Below are 19820 nucleotides of genomic sequence, written 5' to 3' on the forward strand. Positions count from 1 at the left end.
GTTGGCAGGATTATTGGTCTCCTCTGCAGGTGGTCTCTGCTATCCCATTATGGACTCTTGCTTCTGATTTCATTCTGTATCATCTGTGCTTAATATAGCTGAAGCAGATTAAATGTTCACCATCTGAAAGGAGAGAAGGCATTTTGTTAAATTCTGTACGACAGTGATGTTATATGCTGATGCGTGGCAAATTCTGATCCTACTGGGAGAGGGATAATGAAAGAAAATTAGACTACTTTAAACCATTGTGTAGAACATGCAAAATGTGAATTTAGGCTTTATATGTGCTGCAGTAGATTGTTTTATTTTCATAAGCAAAGTATTGAACTAATTATTATCCTAGTGATGCTCAAATGGTGAGGAATTTCTTACTAGCCAGCCATGTCCTCTGCATAGGATGTTTCTTCTGTTTACTCTGTGAGATCCTCCTAGAGCTCCTAATGATGCAGTTCATCTTTATGTGAAGTTTCAGTTCCCAGTACACGTTGATTGAAGAATTCCTTTGAATCTCCCGTTCCTTTCAGATACCTTATTTCTAAGTGTAAACCTGTTGAACAGTTGCATAAGAGAAATGTAGCTTAGTGATACCAACACTGTAGTTAGATGAAGATCTCTGGTATCTCGCAGATTTATTGCTTCTGGCTGTTGATTCCTTAGCTTCTGAACATTTGTCATCTTCAGATGTTACAAGCTGTCTGTATTTTATGGAGTTTGTGCCTTTAGTCTGAGATAATGTTTTAAGGGGTGCGGGTTTTTTTCATTTGTGGTAGTTCTTTTCGTAAGCAATTCGACTATGTATCATAGCAAGACTCACCATGTAGAGACCTTCCTGACATAACTCAACAATCTGTTTCTTGTAATTGATTGTATTGAGCAGTGCTGTCTCCTAAAAATGCTATTTTCTTTAAAATTGGTAGCACAGTGGGGTTCATTTTGTGTGCATATACCTTGATGGCCAAAGAAAATGGAAGGTTACTTGTGAATTGGAGGGAGAAGAAAATCTTCTATCAGCTGTAATTATGGGTTTTTCCCCCACCTGTCAAGAAGTAGCCATAACTCACAGGGTAATTAAACTCAAAAAGATTTTTCTGAATTTCAGTTCCAAAATGATTAGACCTTGACTTTTGAAATCTCCTTTTGAGCATTTACTTACGAATGCTATTTGCATGGGAGAGACTTACACTAGTTGTGTAACATGAAACTACACAGATCCATTAGAAAAGTACAATTAGTACTATAATGCCGAAGGATTAGATGTAGTTACTTTTTAAAATTAACTTTTGGTCCAAGTTAAGGCATATCTCTGCAAATGTGTATATACAACTAGAAATAGTGAAAAATAAGAGGGACTACCCCAAAAAAGCTCAGGTGTTTTCAAATACTTCAATTAAAATTTAACCTTGGAACATAAGTTGATTATAAATACGTATCTCTGAATTCCAATCTGTATAAAACTGCTTTGAGGAGTTTCATTTAATATCAGTTGATCTTTTTGTAAAAAATAACACAAATCTTAAGAAGAAATGGATAGTGATAGATGCTGGATACTTTTTGCAAGGTAAAATGACATTGACAACATTTCTTCTGTTTTTGAATCATTTTAGACAAGATTGGTTTAGAGTTTGTAGAAGCTATTGCAGGCTTGTGGATGATCGTTGTCACCACAAATGGAATTGCTATTATTTTCTGTCATGTTGCGTATTTTGTTATGCAAGCTTCACTACATAATTTTCAAGGCATGGCTGTGGCAAGCACCTATATTCTCCAAAAACATTCTCTATCTCAAATAACCTATAGTCTCCTCCCATTGTTTATAATGTCAGAGAATAGTATATTTTATGTTCCATATTTGTTCTTTTACTATTTAGAGAGTTGTGTATATCCAGTATTATCAGTCTGGTTACTTACACAATCAGCATTTTAATAATTTGACTTTTACATTTATAGGTGAAGGAAAATGGTTCAGAAACATTGATTACTATCGCTTAGATGGTTCAACTACAGCTCAGTCAAGAAAGAAATGGGCTGAAGAATTTAATGATGAAACTAACGTGAGGTGAGATCTCTTCTGATATATATGCTTAATTTTCCCCCTTCTCTTTCTTTTGTTCCCTATTTCTTTGTTACTTGTATTAGCTTAATGACCTCTTAAGGCTAGACAAATAAATATCACAATGTTGTCAGGTGCAGAACTTGCACAAAAAACGCGCAACAGAATAGGTTTCTGGTTTCCTGAGATTACTTCCATTTGTACTGATCAATACTTGTTCAGTGTTTCCTTGCTGTTTCATTCTTGTTTAGATTGTAAGCACTTTGTATCAGACACAGTCTTTTTATTACAATTACTTACAAGGATATAAGGACCTAGGAAGGTCAGAGCCCTGTGGGGTCTGGCCAGGAGATGGCAATCACTTGCCCAGTCAGAAGCATATAGCTCTCTTAGCTGTCTCCAGAATTGTCTCCCAGCCATCCTCTGTTCATACAAGATGGGACTTTCAAGTCTGATTTGGATAGGTAGGTAAATACAAACAGGTACAAGTTTAATGACGCTAAGGAGCTTCGCCTTCCTAGATCGGTTTAAAAAATAAAGTATGTAGTTATGTTACAGTCATTTATAACGTACAGAAAAAAAAGTTAACTGGAACAAAGTAAACTAATTCAGTGTTAATACTCTTAAATAGTTTATTCTGTCAGGTATTTGTCAAGAGCTCATTTTAAGTTGAACCTGAGTGAGATGGTACTCAATAAAAGCAGATACATCAAAGAGACAGTGTCATTCTAGAGTTACCCTGAAAGTTTGCTAGCCAGGCAACAGTTTCCATAGCATGGGATATGCCTGTTTAAAATTATGGTTTAATTTGATATAACTAATTTTATTAGAGTTTGAAAATGCAAAACCAAAAATTTTTTCTTACCCACCAGTTTTTGTTAACAGTTGGTTTACAGAAGGCCCTGATCTGTATTTCTGGGAGTGCATGTTTTGCTAAAAGTGGTGTCCTTGTAAAATCTGCATCTGTTTTATGCTTAATACAGTATTTTAATGAAGTTTTTGAGTTATTTCAGTGTATGACCAACTCCATAGTAACACAGCAACATGGGAACAACAGTTGTTTTCCAAAATATTAAAATTTTGCAACTTTTCTCTGTTCCAGAGGCCGCTTGTTTATTATATCCACTAAAGCAGGTTCCCTCGGAATTAACCTCGTGGCTGCTAATAGAGTAATCATCTTTGATGCTTCTTGGAACCCATCGTATGACATCCAGAGTATTTTCAGGGTTTACCGCTTTGGGCAGAACAAACCTGTGTTTGTGTACAGGTTCTTGGCTCAGGTAGGTTTCTGTCTGATATTCTTGTGATATTCTGGTCCTGCAATCAAATTCGTAAACTGTAACTATTTGGACTGTAACTGTTTGGACTGGTGTTGAAGTCTGTAGTGGTCCATGCTCATCCAGTCATCTTCCAGCCCTAATCTGGTAGCAGTATTTGGCCACTGAAAAAGCTTTTGAAGGAAAGATTGGTAAAATAAATAACAACTGAAATTATTTCCTGTTAAGCCCATCTTGTCTGACACTGTAACACAAATTCTGGAATTCTAGCAGCAATTCACACATCCAGACTTGGAGTAGTGTTCTCAGGTTTTTTAATTGGCACACCACTAAAAAGTCTTAATTGAATAGACTGCGTAGAGGATGGTTTTTGTTAGGCGATCAGCTTGCTCAATGTAGCTGTATTTTACAGACCCCTGCTCTGTGGGCACCTGACTGTCTAACTGGAATGAAAACACAGTGGGCTAAAGAGTTTTTTATAAACAGGCATCCAGTCATGAGTTGAAAACTTGTATCTCACCCTACAGATATTAAAGATGTGAAACAATTCTGATGGTCACCGATCTATGCTTTTTTAAAGTATATTGCTATTATTTCTGTTAGGAAGTGTCTTGCTTCATCTTCTAGTTCTTCAGGTGTTGCGGAGTTGAATGCAGACCTTTCCCCAGTAACAGTACTTAACTCTTGATCGAGTCACTATTTGCCTGCCAACTTAAATAGATGACTTTTTGTAACATGTTACTGTCAGACATGGGTTTTTTCTTCAGGCTCCGGTCTATTTTTGTAGTTTTCTATGTGCACTTTTGAACTGTTGATATCCTTTTTAAATTACGATGTTCAGAACAGGCTGTGCTGTTCTCATACTTCTCATAGTCATCATCTTTTTTAAAAAAAAAAAAAAGTAATTTTTCTTTTTTCATCAAGGATCTAATTTTTTCATACACAGCTGTGATGAATTAGACTTGACTGCTTCCCTTCCCCTCTCCTCTCCACCCCAGTGATATGGAATCTGTTTTCCTTTTTACAGGCTGCTCAAAGCAGCAAAATAAGGTATACACTGTGGAAATTGCCATCTTTTTGTCATAATCCTACTTTGGGGAATTGAAGCAAAAATGGATCTCTTCAAAACACTACTGAAAAAATATGTTTCTTACTCTAGTCAGTAGCTAGATGACATCTGTCACATACACAATTCATACTGCTTTGTGTTTGCTTCCAGGATGTTTGTTTGTTCTTTTTTTTTTTTCCTCAGCAAAGTGTTTTCAGGTAGATTTGTAGATACGGGGTCAAAGAAATGAGGAAAGTAGAGCACTGTTATGTTGTTATTCTAGCTCTTTTATATCTGTTAGGTTTTTTTCTATATGACAAGAAGGTCCAGTATTTGTATGAAAGTGAGTGTCTTCAATTTTTAGGGAACAATGGAAGATAAGATCTATGATCGTCAGGTAACAAAACAGTCATTGTCTTTCCGGGTTGTCGACCAACAGCAAGTTGAACGGCATTTTACTATGAATGAACTTACAGAGCTGTACACTTTTGAGCCAGATTTGCTGGATGATCCTAATTCAGAAAAGAAAAAGAAGAGAGATACACCAATGTTGCCAAAAGTAAGTTGATGCACATCACTAGGAGTTACATGCTATAAAAATAACTTACATCTGTTTAAGGACATGGGCTATTTGGTCCTGGAAGGAGAAGACTGCTGTGTTTTCTCTTTAGAGCAGTATTTTTCACTTCGAATGGAGGTGAATAGCAGGTAACACAATAAAACATGTAATTAATATAGCAGATGGTATAATGAACTAGATAATGAGTTTCCCTTCAATGTAATGGGCAGTATAAGAAAAAGATCTTAAGTTAAAAGACAAAAATTTTAAATCAGAACAAACAAAAATACTTTTTCACACAATTTGAGTGAATAGAAGTTTTACTGCAGGAAGCTGGAAGCCAAGAACCAAATTAACATCTAAGTGGGTGCTGGTGGTACCTAACATTACCTCAATTTGTGATAACAAATCTGTGAGGTGATACTGTACTTCAAGGTCTGGTTTTTATCTACCTAGGTAAGACTTTGCAAGAGTCACATTAATCCATGCTCTCCTTTGCCAAGCCTTTTTGGTTTTTAGTTTCCTGTTTAATTCTTCTTGTAGGGACCATTAGTAGAGAGATACAGCAGAGACAGGGAAAAAGTTGCACTTATTTGCTGTTTAAGTGAGGAAAACTGGACAAGCTAAGAGTTTTGTAAGCTATTTTTAATGTTGCCAGTACTAGCAGAGACCAGTGATGTTTTTGTAGACATTCATTTACACAACTTAGTGAGAATGCTGATCTGTACTCTGAGATAGTTTGAAGTAGTGATGTCAGACCTTTTTCCAACTTGGTGTTAAATGAACTTTTAAGATCACAATCGTTTGTTTTCACTGAGGCCTGCCTAAATCTATTAGTAGCGGATGTGGCATGTCTAGTAGCGGTTCATTGTCACTGCTCTACATAGTAGTGGTTCATATCCTATGTGATACTTAAGGAACTGAAACATTTGCTACCTGAATTGAAAAATAAAAAATATAACTTTTACAGTCAGGCAGAAGTAAACTTCAGGGGAAAGAATAACTATTTCAGTTATTTTATTCTTTTTTTCCAAGTCAGTTTGTATTTAAGATTATGCTAAGGTTTTGTACTTTGTCTAATTTATATTCTTTGTGTATGTGGTCTGCTAATGACTAATTCATCATTAAGCTGTTGTGCAATTATCTTTGCTTCTTACCAGGTAAGCAGCTAGTAAACAGTAACATGTAAATGTGTGACCCGTAGTTAGTTAACTGGATAAATTTCTGAGTTACTACTGTGTTTAGGTCATCATACAGTGTCTGGGTGAGGGGAGGGAGGTTTTCCACTTTGTAAATCTATTAATTTCCAAGGAAAAATGGTATGCTTTCCATTCTAGACTATCTGTAGACGACTATAATATAATAAATTGTGGTCAGGCATCACACTGGCATTCTTAATAGTTAAGCCATTCTCTGAAACAGTCTATTGGACCACCTACAGTGTCGGTGCAGCTGCTGGGGGGATTTAGGAAGTGTTAGCCGTGTCAGTGTTAGTCACTGTTACACATGCATTTTAAAACCCTTGAAAACAAACTTTAATGACTGTATCTAAGCTCTTTTTATTACAATGTTTCTCACTGTAAGCAGTAAGTTGTAGGTGACTGAAAATTTTATTTTACCTTTTTACTATGTAGTACATTTTTTATTTTGGCAAATTCTTTTTTTTTTTACCTCCTAAAACATCTTCTTTTAGGTTGTAATTAATGGTATTTATTTTATCTTTTTTATGTTCTTAGTTATTTTATGCCATATACATTTATGCTTCCACAAACTCATAGCTAATGCATCGCCATTTGCTGCTGCTACTTATTTTTAAGAGCATAAAAATAGGTTGAAAACCTATGAAGCAACCGAGTATGTTTACTCAAAGCATTGATCAATCCAATGCAATAATCTTATTTTGAAAGTTACTTGTTTTCTTTTACAATAATAAATTAATTAATGAATGAAGTATAATGTAAAAGAGAAGGCTTAAAAAACCCAAACTTACTTTATCATTCAGTTTAAAATATTAAGTTCGGTATTAGTTCTCTTCCAACCATCAGAATAAGGTTTGTATAAGTTAAGTTGAATACAAACTTTTAACCAAGTCCCTGGCTGTAAATAGAGCAAATCTGTGTACTGGAATTCTCTTTGGTTTTTTCATGGTTTTAACAAACAGTATTGAATGGAATTTCATCCTTTTAAAGATGTGCATTTTAGTATATACTATGTGCACATTTCTAATCCGTTTTTCATGTGTCGCTGGTATAGTTGTGGTGAAAACTTCTTCAAAATGTTAGAGGTGGGAAAAGTGTTTCTAGGAGTGTTAATAAAAATCAGTAGCTGTCATCATGTAAAGTATTGCTTGCAATTTGGCTCTGGGCAGTTGGTCGGAGAGTAAGAGTGAAGTCTGTCCTGTAAGGCCATCAAATATGCCTGAGTGGTGAGTCACCGTGAATGAATCCTGGGTAGTTCAGCCAAGGAAAAATGCCAAGCGATGAGTTAGATTTAGGGTGACTTCTCTGCTGATTTGGCATTGACCTGCCTTGCCTGGCTGAGTAGTGCTTAGTGCCAAGGTAGAAAACTGTCACAAGGGTGTTTATATTGGAGAACTCTGTTTCATTTGGTACTTATGTTTACTATTTTGATGATCCCACTTTTTTCTAATTATTTTTAGCTGCATTTGTCTTCCCTGTGAAGCTCAGCTGATTGGGATATTTTATTTTCATTTTATCCACAATTAGGTTCTTGCTTTGCACATAAAACTGAGCTAGTCCAGTAGTTGCAGTGACTCCTTCCTTGATTCCTGTGATGTTTTTAATTGAATTGTGGCTCATGCCTTATTTATAATATCGTAAGTTTAACTTTTATTTCCTATTCTGTCTTTTTTTGGTCTATCCAATTCTCTACAATACTATATAAACAATCAAAAGCAAGTATCGTCTGTAGGAGATACTGCAGTGGATGTTACTCTCTAAATTGTGCAAGATAATTCATTCAGAAAGTTAACTATTCCTTATTTCAGTGTAATTTTAGCAGAGGTGCGTGATTTAGCTTTATAAAACTTCTTAAAAATTAAATGAATTTAACAACACACTTGGAGCATATTTTTTTTAAAGTTGATTAAAAAGACTATTGATATGCTTATGAAAACCTTTTATTGTAACATCGACTAATTACACAGCATTTGGAGATTAAAATTTTCTTTAAGATCATGTTGCATGATATTCCAATGCTCTGTTCATGGTAAGTCCAGCACACCCAACCTGATTTCTGCAGCTCTTAGCTGGAAACAAAGGCCACTAAAATTTTACCTGTATTACTCTTCCATCATTGAGCTGTCTGCACCTTGCTTACAAAGACTGGGCTGTTCCTTCATAATTACCAGCAAAGCAAAATAGGCATTTACGCTAAAAGAAGGCTTTATTTCTGTCTTTTACAGGCTTTGTGTACAATTGTCTCTCTTTGTCTTCAGGCCTCTTTTACATCTTCAAAGCATAATCTGTTGAACAATGTTATCGCTGTGTAATTTTACTGTTGTGCAGAGACAGTAAAAGGTAAGGGATTACCTTTGTAATCCTCAGCACTGGTGTGAAATGCCCAGTAAGAACGCATCAATATACTAAAAGTGTCAAGTGGAGATACAGCCGGGCTCTGAAAGAACAGATTCCTCAGAACATGGGCAAAAAGATGTTTGAAAATACGCTTTTTAGACTTGGCCCCTTCCTGAGTTCTGAATAGCAATTCGGTGAAATGTTCTCCATCTTTTCTTCAACCATCTAAGCATGAATGCGGAAAAACCTGGAGGGATGATAGGTTTTCTGCTGGATGTCTGCTCAGTCAGAGAACTTCTTGACTTCAGTGACACCCCACAGCGGGAAGGTTCTTTAGGTGCGCAGCCAGGAATCGTGTATGTTGAGGAAGGGTGATTCAGAGCCGAGCATTAGGGTTCTTCTTGTAACTCCTAGTTTTAACACACTTTTCAACTTCTTTGATGTAAGGAAAAAATGTTATTTAATTATTTTGCTTCTAATGTGTTAGGAGAATTCATTCTATATTGTTTTAAAAGTCAGAAGTAAAGCCGTTATGCGAGTGAAGAAACAAATACTACTTGATTTTTAAAACATATCCTTGAGAATTTTGTTCTTGCAATAATCCAAGTTTCAAAGACCAGTTTTCTTAGAAAGCGTTGTTAGGGGGGAGGGAGATGTTGAATGTTGCTATTTTATATAAAAAGCCACACAGCTAATGTGCAGTATGTAGCTTTCCTGGAAGCTTATCAAAGTTTCATGTCAACTTTTAATTTTAGCAGCAGTTTTTTGCCCTTTGCGGTCTGAACAAGACCTTCAGGTTGCCGAGGAGTGCCGAGGAGCCAGTGTGTACAGTTCTCGGGGGGAAAATGCCTATTGCACTACAACCATAACTTCATAGTGCCATTTCTCTGCCCTTACCCCTCTGAAACAGCTTCTGCGTCTTGAACAATGTAAATACTTGGTTTTAACAGAATATTTTTATGAATGTTGTTCACATGAATTACTAAATTAGTCTTAACTTCCACTGCTTGATTTTATTCATCTGCTATCCCTGCAGAGTTGAAAAGGACTACTTTAGAAATTCAGTCCAAAGAAGGTGTAACAGGTGTCTTAAGACTGAGTAATCACTCAGTCAAATTTGCTGTATTTAAGTATAGAAATAATTAGTGTATATAGACCATGAGCGTCATGCAAATGTAGTGACTCATTATCTAACACAGACAAAAGGCATAAGCAGGTTTTGTTGCTATTTCTGTAGAGTAGCAATTCAAAAGGAAAAGATGGTGTGAAGTGAGAAAATTCTGTTTAATGTATTATGATTGTATTTCGGGTGTTACATTTTACTTTGCTCTGAATTTAATAGTGGATCTGGAGTCTTTTTTTAAATCAAGATGAATTATGACTGGGCTATTGGTTTGGTTTTTTTTAAAGTAGGTTCTCACAGACTCTTAACACTCAGCTCCCGAAGGATTGTATACTGGGGTAGACTTGGCTGATATGTAGCTAATGGGAAGAAGTTTTTTCACCACAAATACCGATAGCCGGACTCAGTGATAAGTGCAGTACTTGCGGCTTACCTTGGGCAGTGCAGTACGTATTTCAGAGCAGTGTATGTGAGGTGGGGGCTGGACAAAGACAAAATGGGGGACGCTGCGTGTCCCTCGGAGCTGGCACTATTGTACCCTCTGTTCCTTGCTTATTCTTCGGAGATCAGAGTGTTCAGTGGATTAGAGTGGCAGTCACATTTTTATGTGAAATGAAAACTTGGCTCAGTTGCGGTCATGTAATGCAGATTGGAAAAGCAGATTAAAATAATAGTTCAGATTCAGTTGGATATAGTATATCATTATTTTATACTACCTCAGGACATAGCCAGGGCATGTGTTTTACTGTAGTTCCGTACTAGGGGACAATTTTCTGAATTTTGGAAGGCTGTTGATCTCAGAAGAATTTGCTGCTTATTTAAATTTATTTTCATTTTTAACCTTGGTATTAAATGCACAATTGGTTGAGGAAAAACTTGTTTATGAATTACAACATAACTCCCATTCCTTCATGGAGGATTTGCTTTCTAATACATTTATCTCTCTATAGCATTTAATTTACATCAGGATTTTAAAAAGACAAACCTTTTTTTAAAATTTAGAACCTTTTTTCGGTATCTCTTCATTTTTTCATTATCACCAGGATTTCATCTTAAAGCTTATAAACCAATTGATAATCATTGTTCTATCAACAAGCTAAACAAATGAAAAGAAATACTTATTCTGATGATTTTCTGTGTGTGTGTGTGTGTAAGGTGAATTTATTAATTTTTTCATTGTAAAATTAAACAAACTAAATGGCAGTACCTTCCATATCCCAGTTTTCAAGCTCCATCATCAAAGTTAATGCAGAATAAAGTTTAGACAAAGAAAAGCAAACACACAGTTGGATGTAATTTAAACCACATTTTGAAGACTGTGTTGGCTAAGTGAGTGTGGATTATATTCCAGTATTGTTTTCAATAATAGTGTTACCATGGAAATTAATGCATATGCATGTCCACACACTGATGTACAGCTACGGTATGCTGAGAGTGCTTTAATTGTGTTAGCTTACTTCTGTAATATCTTCTTGACTTCTTCATTCACTTCCTCTAGATGTTTTCATCATATCCTATTATTGCATCCTTTTTCTCTTTCTGCCTTCTCTCCCACCACCCCAAAAATACCGTTATTTGTTCCTTGCGTCCATTCGTCATGCAGATATTACATTGAATATTTTGTTGCAGAGCTGGTGATGAAAGCATTGATTCCAGTTTAGGGAGACCAGATAGTAGAAGAATGAAACAAAAGACTAGCTTAAATAATTGGTTAACATAATTGAGTTTTAAACACACACAGAAACAAACAGCTTTCTGTTGTGACAACACTACTGGTCAGGACTTCCACATGCAGTTCCCAGTGTTGTTGCAAAAATCTGTTTGCTTGTGGGTACAAGCCATTTCTTCCAATCATTGTTCTATCTAGATTATAAAATATCAGGGTGGGACAGTTTATATTCCTGTTTGTACATGTGCCTAGCAGAATAAGGGCATGATGTGGAGTGGGCCTGTAGGTATTCATATAATTCTACTGCAAAAAGTATATTCAGTGTATTCACTGTCATTGGTTTCAGGAGTGGTCCAAAAGTTCAATGAGATACTGGTTTTGTGTTATGAATCTTAGAGTGAATGCTGAGCTATATTGGAGCTTTCTTTTATGTATATATTTATATATAAAAACCACAGATATATGTATACAAAATGTTAGTATGCCTGTGAACAAAACTTTCACAGTAGTTTGTCATTATAAAGGACATTGTCAATATTTCAGTTAACCTTAAAAGCAATTAAGCATTAGGGGTTTTGTGGAATATAGAGGTCTAAATTGCAACCTGCTGATCAAATCTGGTTCATAACAGTGATTTGACCTTTCTTAGTCTAGACAGGTGGGGAACTATTTATCTCGACATGTATCTTAACAGTTTTAAGAAAGCAGCCTTTTCTGTTGAATGCTGATGGACAGTTGATGGACCAAAGTACTACTTAGTGTTTTAAATCCAGTAGAGGTGCTCTTTATATATTGTAGATGCAGATTATTGGTAGATGCAGATTATTGGTAGGTCCTCTCAGGTATCCAGCCTAAGCAAAGGAAAAATCATTGAGCACATTCCATTCTTTTTAGGTTCTTAAACTGCATTTATTGTTGTGGAATCTGAGTGCATTCCTGTGGTTCATTAAGTGATTGGACTGTCGTCTCTGTAACAGATTGTTAATCCATTACGCTTCCTCTGAGGAAAATTGTACTATTAAATTATTTTTTAATTTTGTTTCGCTGTGAAGTGCTCTGAGCTGCTATTTGTGAAATTGGGTCAAAGCAGTAAGTTAGGCATGCATGAAGAGTACATATAGTAGAGCTACTGAGTGACTTCTCATTTTATCCTCTTCATTTGAACAGGATACAATTCTGGCAGAATTGCTTCAAATCAATAAAGAGTATATAGTTGGATATCACGAACATGATTCACTCCTGGACCATAAGGAGGAAGAGGAACTCACTGAAGAAGAAAGGAAGGCAGCATGGGCAGAATATGAAGCAGAAAAGAAGGTAAAGCTATCTAATCACGTTTACATATATGAAAATAACCTTTCCAGATTTAAGTACCACTTGCCTTCTCAGGTTTTTTGGGGGAAATTAATTTTGTTATAGGCCAAGAAATGGATATGTAAAGCAATTTTTGACATATGAAAAATGGAAATACCGTGTCTTGTTTGCTCTTTCGATGCTGGTCTTCTGTGTGTATTTTCTTTGTTACTGTCATTTAAAAGTTACTTTTTCCTTTTACACACACTTTTTTTTCTATTTCATAATAAAACTCAACTCGTGTCCTGTGTGATACCTCTCTTTTGCTGTTTGAGGGAATTTCTAGCTGCATTAAAGGTATACAATTGATTCCAGAATTTTTTGCCACGATCCTACAAACATATAAGCATCTTCCAGAAAGGACCTAAGAGCTTGCTTTTTTTTTTTCCTATTATTCCCTATGTCTTGTTTATTTGATATTTAAGTAGGTGGCAGAATGAAGAAAATTGTAAATTGGCTACAGGTTTGGGATTTTTTTACTGTAAAGGGAATATGATAACTTGGTGTAACTGGAGTCTAATAGCAGAAAATTCCTGGAAAGTCAAAGTTTGGTATTCAGATTTGATCAGTAATCTGAAAGTACAAAAAGTGGATGTATAAATTGCCACTGACCATCTTGCGTGAACAAATGACAAATGAATTGGAGTACTGGGAGAAGGTTTTGTGAGGGAGAAGAAATAGGAAGATGTAATCAGTAAGCATGGAAGCTGCCCTATGAGAAATCCATATGGGAGATGGGCTTTATTTTCGTGCTAATAAATTATGCATTTAACTTCCTCAAAATTAGCTTACAGTCAGGTCAAACTCAACATTAAGGAGCAGATTTGCAATATAAAGAATGCATCTTAAACAACTTAAGATACACTAATAAGCCTTGGTCTTTTTTTTTTTTTTTTTTTTCTTAGTATACCAAATAATTATAATTACGCTAAACTCCGGTATTACTCAAGACTAGAACTTAGGTTCCTCTGTGATCAAAATGCCCTTCTGAATTGAGGTTCGGAAAGGATCCTCAGTTTGCTGAGAGAGGTTAGCCTTCATGCGCAGTGTACAGTGCTTGTAGTCTTCTTTAAGGGCTGACTTGTCTGCATATGGTATTTTGCAAGTTATTATGGAAGACCATGAATTATCAGAATTATTAAAATATAAGTGCATTTTGTGTTTTTAAGGGCTTGACTATGCGTTTCAACATGCCAACTGGGACCAATATGCTTCCCACGAATTTCAACTCTCAAACACCATATATTCCTTTCAATTTGGGTGCTCTGTCAGCAATGAGTAATCAACAGCTGGAGGTAAGTAGCAATCCAAGTAGTGTAACATGGTTGTGTTGCTGCAAGCACGCGTGGTTTTTTCTGTCACAAATAATGGATAATGTCATTCTTCAATATCTTGATATTTATGTAATTGTATCCTATTTTTAATAGGGTTTGTGTGTGTGTGTGTGTGTGTGTGTGTGTGTGTAGCTACACTGAAGTCTGACTTGTATGGGTATGAACCTGTACCTGTGTAGTGTCTCAGGATTCTGGAAGATTAACTGCATTCTCTGCAGACATTAATTACCACATCTAGCTTTCTACCTTCACCTGTCTTCTGTCCGAGAAGGAATGGGAGAGAGGGGAACGCATGCTCTGTCCCTCAGTTATCTCAGGTCTTGGTTTGCCATCGTAGCTGAAGTAGCTGAGGACGTTTCTTCCTAATAAGATGCCAGGCTGTAAAGTGCAGGAGTTGAAGCACAGTTGTCTTACGGTACTTACTAGTGTCTGGTGAGGCTCTAACAAAGTCGGCAAATCAGGGGGACCTGTGTTGAATACACCTGAAGAATAATACACAGTGTGCCAGTATTATGCTAAAATAGATAATTTAGCATAATAGATAACGCCTTGAGCACATAGAATGAGTTGAAACTGTAATGTCATCGAAGTCAGTATCGCAGAAAATTTGCCTGGGTAGAAATGTAGCACTCCTGTGATGATCTGAAAACCTTTGGGTACAAAACCAGTTTTTTATAAATATTGTCTACTGTACAAATTGACAGATTTATACATGCTATGCTGAAATTCAGTTGTGTGGAAGCTTAGACTCACTGACTTGTGCAAATGGAGCGAAAAAAGGTGCACAAGGCAAAGATGAAGAAAACTGGTAAAAGGTTGGCAAAGAAATGTGCTTTATAATTAATTTTGTGGTGTTTTCTCAGGACCTTATTAATCAAGGAAGGGAGAAAGTTGTGGAAGCAACCAACAGTGTAACTGCAGCAAGAATTCAGCCCCTTGAAGACATCATTTCAACCATAGTGAGTGAAATGGATAACTGTAGGTTTAGATCAGGAGATGGGAAAACGTTAAACATTTATCAGGCCAAGAAATTACTATTGTATATGGTCATTCAGCTAATTAATTGCATTATTAATGAATATAATTTCCAGTTGGTATTGACCTTTATCCCTGCAGCTTGCAGTAACCCTTAATGGTACCTAGATGACACAGAACCTTAGAGAACTAGCAGCTTAGATCCATAATTATTTGCCATGCTCTGAAAATGCTGATTTTCTACAAATAAGAATAATAATTATACACAAATAAGATGTATTTCTTATATCTTGTCCTTATCTATCTGTCTTGGGCTGCCACATTTCTTACTTGCTCCCAATAATCTAGAGGCATATTAACCTTAATTAGCAGTTAGAAGAACTAATAACTCATAGTTCCGATTCTGGTGAAGTATAATTTTGCATTTACTGGAAATTGGGCTGTGTTTTAACTCTTGATGTAACTCTGAACGTAATGCAAGACCTCAGTTACCATTACGCTTCTGTTAAAATGACTGGTGCCAAGAAGATTTTGGTTTTTTTCCTTTTCAGTGGAAGGAAAATGTAACACTCACAGAGAGCCAAGTACAGGCCCTGGCACTAAGCAGACAGGCAAGCCAGGAGCTTGATGTCAAGCGCCGAGAAGCCATCTATAATGATGTCCTTACTAAACAACAAATGGTAAAATATCTAGTATTTATTTGATCGACTGTCCATGTTTGAACTGGGATGTTGAGTATGGACTTCGCATGTGTGTGTTCATAAACTAGAAGTGTATCTTTAGGAACATAAATAGGTACTTCCAGAATGTGTGTTTCAATGGGTCAAGTATTTGCTGGCATTGTGTGATGGTGTATGTGACGTAGCATCAGGAGATGGTGACTTCTGCAGTGTGTTGGATCGCATGGCTCAGCTTCATCGAAGGAGACTCCATGAGAAGTTCACTTACAAAAAAAATACTCGCCAGATTTTTCTGTTGAAGTAGTTTGCTTGAAGGTCATGAGGCTTAAAGAGAAATCTGATTCCCAGAGCTCAGAAAGCAACTTCCAAAACACACATCTTGGAAAGTATCGGTAGTGGTTTTTTGGCTTAGAATTATTTTGCAAAACCTGAAAGTTGCCCAGATTATGTCAATGGGAAGAGTTTTCTCTTAGGCAAACAAACATTTAGTGACAGTCCGCGTGCAGGACTTTCAAAGGGAAGATAAATGGTACCTGACAAATAATGTTGTAACTTATACTTGGGAATAATTTCACAGTATAGTGCATGTTGCCGTAGCAACTTACCTAAATGCTGCATGTGATACAATAGGCAAGTCATTAAGAGAACTTAGCCCTAAATGGTGTTACTAAATGGTTTCTACAGTAATCAGCTTGTGAATACCATCACATTAGTGATGGTGATAACAATGGTGCTTTTTTCCTTCAGCCACGCTATCCCTAACAAATTGATTTTAACTCTGAACTTGATACTTGCAGCATCGAGACGGGTCATGCACTTACAACAGCTCTACTTTCCCTTCACAGTTAATCAGTTGCGTTCAGAGGATACTTATGAACAGAAGACTACAGCAGCAGTACAATCAGCAGCAACAGCAGCAGATGTCTTACCAGCAAGCAGCAATGAGTCATCTCATGATGCCAAAGCCTCCAAATTTAATCATGAATCCTTCCAACTACCAACAGATAGATATGAGAGGAATGTATCAGTCAGTGTCTGGTGGTATGCAGCCACCACCTTTACAACGAGCACCACCCCCAATGAGAGGCAAAAATCCAGGGCCTTCCCAAGGGAAATCAATGTGATTTTGCACTAAAAGCCTAAAGGATTGTTAAAATCAGAGAAAGAACTTTTATTTTTTTAGGAATCAATGGCTTAACAGAACTCAACTGTAAAAAAAAAAAATAAAAAAAAAAATAAAAAAATAGTTCGGTTGGTCCCCTTAAATGCCATGTTCCATATTAGTGTTTCAGCTTTGTTTAAATAGGACATAATGTTCTCCCTGTTGTCAGTGATGTTGCCTAGAATCTTCTTACATATGTTGAGTACAGGAGATAACAAGTTGTTTTCAGTGAAAACAAGTCCTCCCATAACAGTAGCATCTCCGCAGGTTTCCTGTCTAAACTCCTATGCTTGCTTTTAGTAGCTGCGAAGCTGTCATCAAATTTGAGAAGCTTAGGAAGGACTGCAGGTCTGTATGTTTCAGTATACCATATGTGAATTGTAAACAGCTGAGTTCTTGATTAGAGTTGATTCCTCAAATTATGGAATACTTTTCTGCTTACCCATTTCTTTATATTAGTGGGAATATTATAACAGAAATAGTCTAGTTTCCTTTTGACTGAGGTCTGGACTCATACTATATCATCTATGCTGAATGAAACAGGAACTGAAAATACTCTTTGAAACAGAATTGAGTGCAATATTCTTAAATACTACTGCTCTGAAACTTTTGAGTCATGCAGTTATATAGAAACTGTGTATACAGCCTTAAATAGTGACTTGGGGAAGGTGATTGTTCTTCCCTAGTCTTCTGCCATTTTTTATTTTCAGTTTTATGTGATGGAATAACAAGTGGTGATCTTAGAGGTGGAGATGTTTTTCCTTCACAGGCTCATTTACTCTATGCGGAGTCCAATACAAAGTACATTTCTGTTAACTCCTTAATGCTGGTGCTACTGTCTTTTCCCATTGCCGGCAATGGGAGACGGGCCAAGAAAATTGAATTCCTGGTATTTGGGGGGTTAAAATAGTGATGGTGGCCAGGGTCAAACCCTGTTACATAAACAACTTCAAAATGGCAGAACCATTGCTGATTTAAAATCGATGCAAAGAAAGTGCTGTAGCAACTTCCAGAGCTGCCAGAACAGTGAAATAACTTTTCCTCTATTAGGTAAGAGTTTTCGTTATGCACTCCTCCCCGTTCCCTTTCATTTGTGTGAAAACATGATTTAGTACACAAAGAGCTTGATTTTTTTTTCGTTTTGGTTTGTTGTTTGTTTTGTTTTGTTTTGTTTTTTTTTAATGTAGACCAGAGACAAATTTCTGGTTTATTATATATCATTAGCAGTCTCTTTACCCACACTTTTTGTGCTTGTGAAGATCTAATTAAATACAAATAGGGCTTTTCTTTGAATATAGTTTGGTTGATTCTTCCCCCCACCAAAAAAAGTTTATAATCTGGGGGTAAAAGTAAGTGACGGGAACATTTGAGGCAATGGTGTATCGACTACAGAGAACTCTGGAGAACTGAGCGGATGGAGGCGTTTGCTCCAGATATTGTTGGACTCTTCTGACTTGCTGACATGAACTAAAATTATTTTGGTTTCTGGAAAGTTTCTTGCAGGAGTTTGAGTTCTTGCCCTGAATGGACAAGTGGGTTTTGCATCTAAATATGCAAATCTTACGCGATACTTCATTTTGTGATTGAAACTTGGTTTGTGATCTGAACGGAGCTTGTGATCTGTTGCAAAACCAGCTAACAAGTTGCTGTCTTGGACTCTTTTATTACAAGATACCACAAAAGAACCTCAGTATGTTCTAGTGCTTTGCCAGCTCTACAATTAAATTTAATTTGGGGGGAGGGGAGCAAAAAGAGACATACTCAGAATAGAAGAAACAAAACGTGAGACTTTGAGACAAACATTTGAAGGCAAATGTACTCTCGGCAACTCTCACCGATACTCCTACGTGTCGTGAATAAGAGAAATACTTTCTACCAAACCTGGGAATGTTCAATGGAGTTTTACAGTAACTCAAAGACTTAAATGTGGAAGTTTTAGGCAACATTTAAAGGCACATTTTTTTTCATTCTGGACAAAAGTATGGATAACAGAAGACTAATGCATAAGAAGAAATCCGAGATAAGCATTGAAATAAAACTTGGACCACTTTGCATACATGTTTCTCACTTGACATTTTAGCTGCATAACAATGTGCTTTGAGTATAACATCAAGCTTTAACAAATATTTAAAGACAGAACATACATCAATAAGATAATAAAAGGCTCATTTTTATATTTGTTTTAGATGTTTTAACTAGATGAAATGGCTTAAGATGACGAATAAAAATGTTGCTTGTAATACAGTTTTGCCTGCTAAATTCTCCACATTTTGTAACCTGTTTATTCCTTTGGATGTAAAGCGTTTTTGCTTAGTATTGTGATATTGTATATGTTTTGTCCCAGTTGTATAGTAATGTTTCAGTCCATCAACCAGCTTTGGCTGCTGAAATCATACAGCTGTGAAGACTTGCCTTTGTTTCTATTAGATGGCTTTTCAGTTCTGTATTAAATAATCTTAAGTACTATAGAAAAGGTGTCCCCTCTTCCTATAAGGCTGTTTTGTAATATATATAAGGACTGGAAATGTGTTTTTAAAGAGAAGAAGCATTCAAGTATGACGATATACTATCTGTGTTTTCACCATTCAAAGTGCTGTTTAGTAGTTGAAACTTAAACTATTTAATATCTCATTTAATAAAGTGACCAAAATACATCAACGTGCCTTGTGCTACATTCACAATACAGCGTTAACTCCGCAGGGATACAGGCCGAGAACGTGTCTTTTGAGAACGGTGCTGCGCTGTGAGTTTAAGCTCTCTTACTTTTTTTACACTGAGGTACCCGTTACTGGATGTAGCCATTAATTTCATTTAGGGAAAATAGTTGTGGTCCAGGTTTTCAAATGATAAGAAATAATAGTAGCTTTTGCAGGCAATCTGTCTGTTAAAAATGAAGAGCGAGTTATCGCTCAGCGATGATCAGTTGTTACGAGTGAGGTGAAGTTCTACTTGGTCAGATTAGAGTAAGCTACTTGTATGTTTTAAGCTCATAATTGTGCTTCTCCCTTTCTTAGTTATTAAATCCCACCTGGCAGGCAAAAAAACCCCTTTCCT

At 36.3% G+C, this 19820-nt stretch overlaps 1 protein-coding gene across 6 annotated transcripts in view; it reads left to right on the forward strand.

The window, feature by feature from the left end:
- ATRX (ATRX chromatin remodeler) overlaps window positions 1-19420 on the forward strand; it is an 88958-nt gene extending 69538 nt beyond the window's left edge. For all 6 annotated transcript variants that reach the window (XM_029997336.2, XM_029997339.2, XM_029997338.2 and 3 more), the window contains 8 exons: window positions 1948-2056; window positions 3153-3330; window positions 4740-4934; window positions 12430-12579; window positions 13785-13910; window positions 14813-14908; window positions 15476-15604; window positions 16450-19420. In XM_029997336.2, coding sequence (XP_029853196.1) covers window positions 1948-2056; window positions 3153-3330; window positions 4740-4934; window positions 12430-12579; window positions 13785-13910; window positions 14813-14908; window positions 15476-15604; window positions 16450-16728 — 1262 coding nt within the window. In that variant the 3' untranslated portion in view covers window positions 16729-19420. The remainder of the gene's footprint in view (window positions 1-1947; window positions 2057-3152; window positions 3331-4739; window positions 4935-12429; window positions 12580-13784; window positions 13911-14812; window positions 14909-15475; window positions 15605-16449) is intronic.
- Window positions 19421-19820: the final 400 nt, after the last annotated feature.

This window comes from Aquila chrysaetos, chromosome 21 (genome assembly GCF_900496995.4).
Source record: "Aquila chrysaetos chrysaetos chromosome 21, bAquChr1.4, whole genome shotgun sequence".
Classification (NCBI taxonomy): Eukaryota; Metazoa; Chordata; class Aves; order Accipitriformes; family Accipitridae; genus Aquila; species Aquila chrysaetos.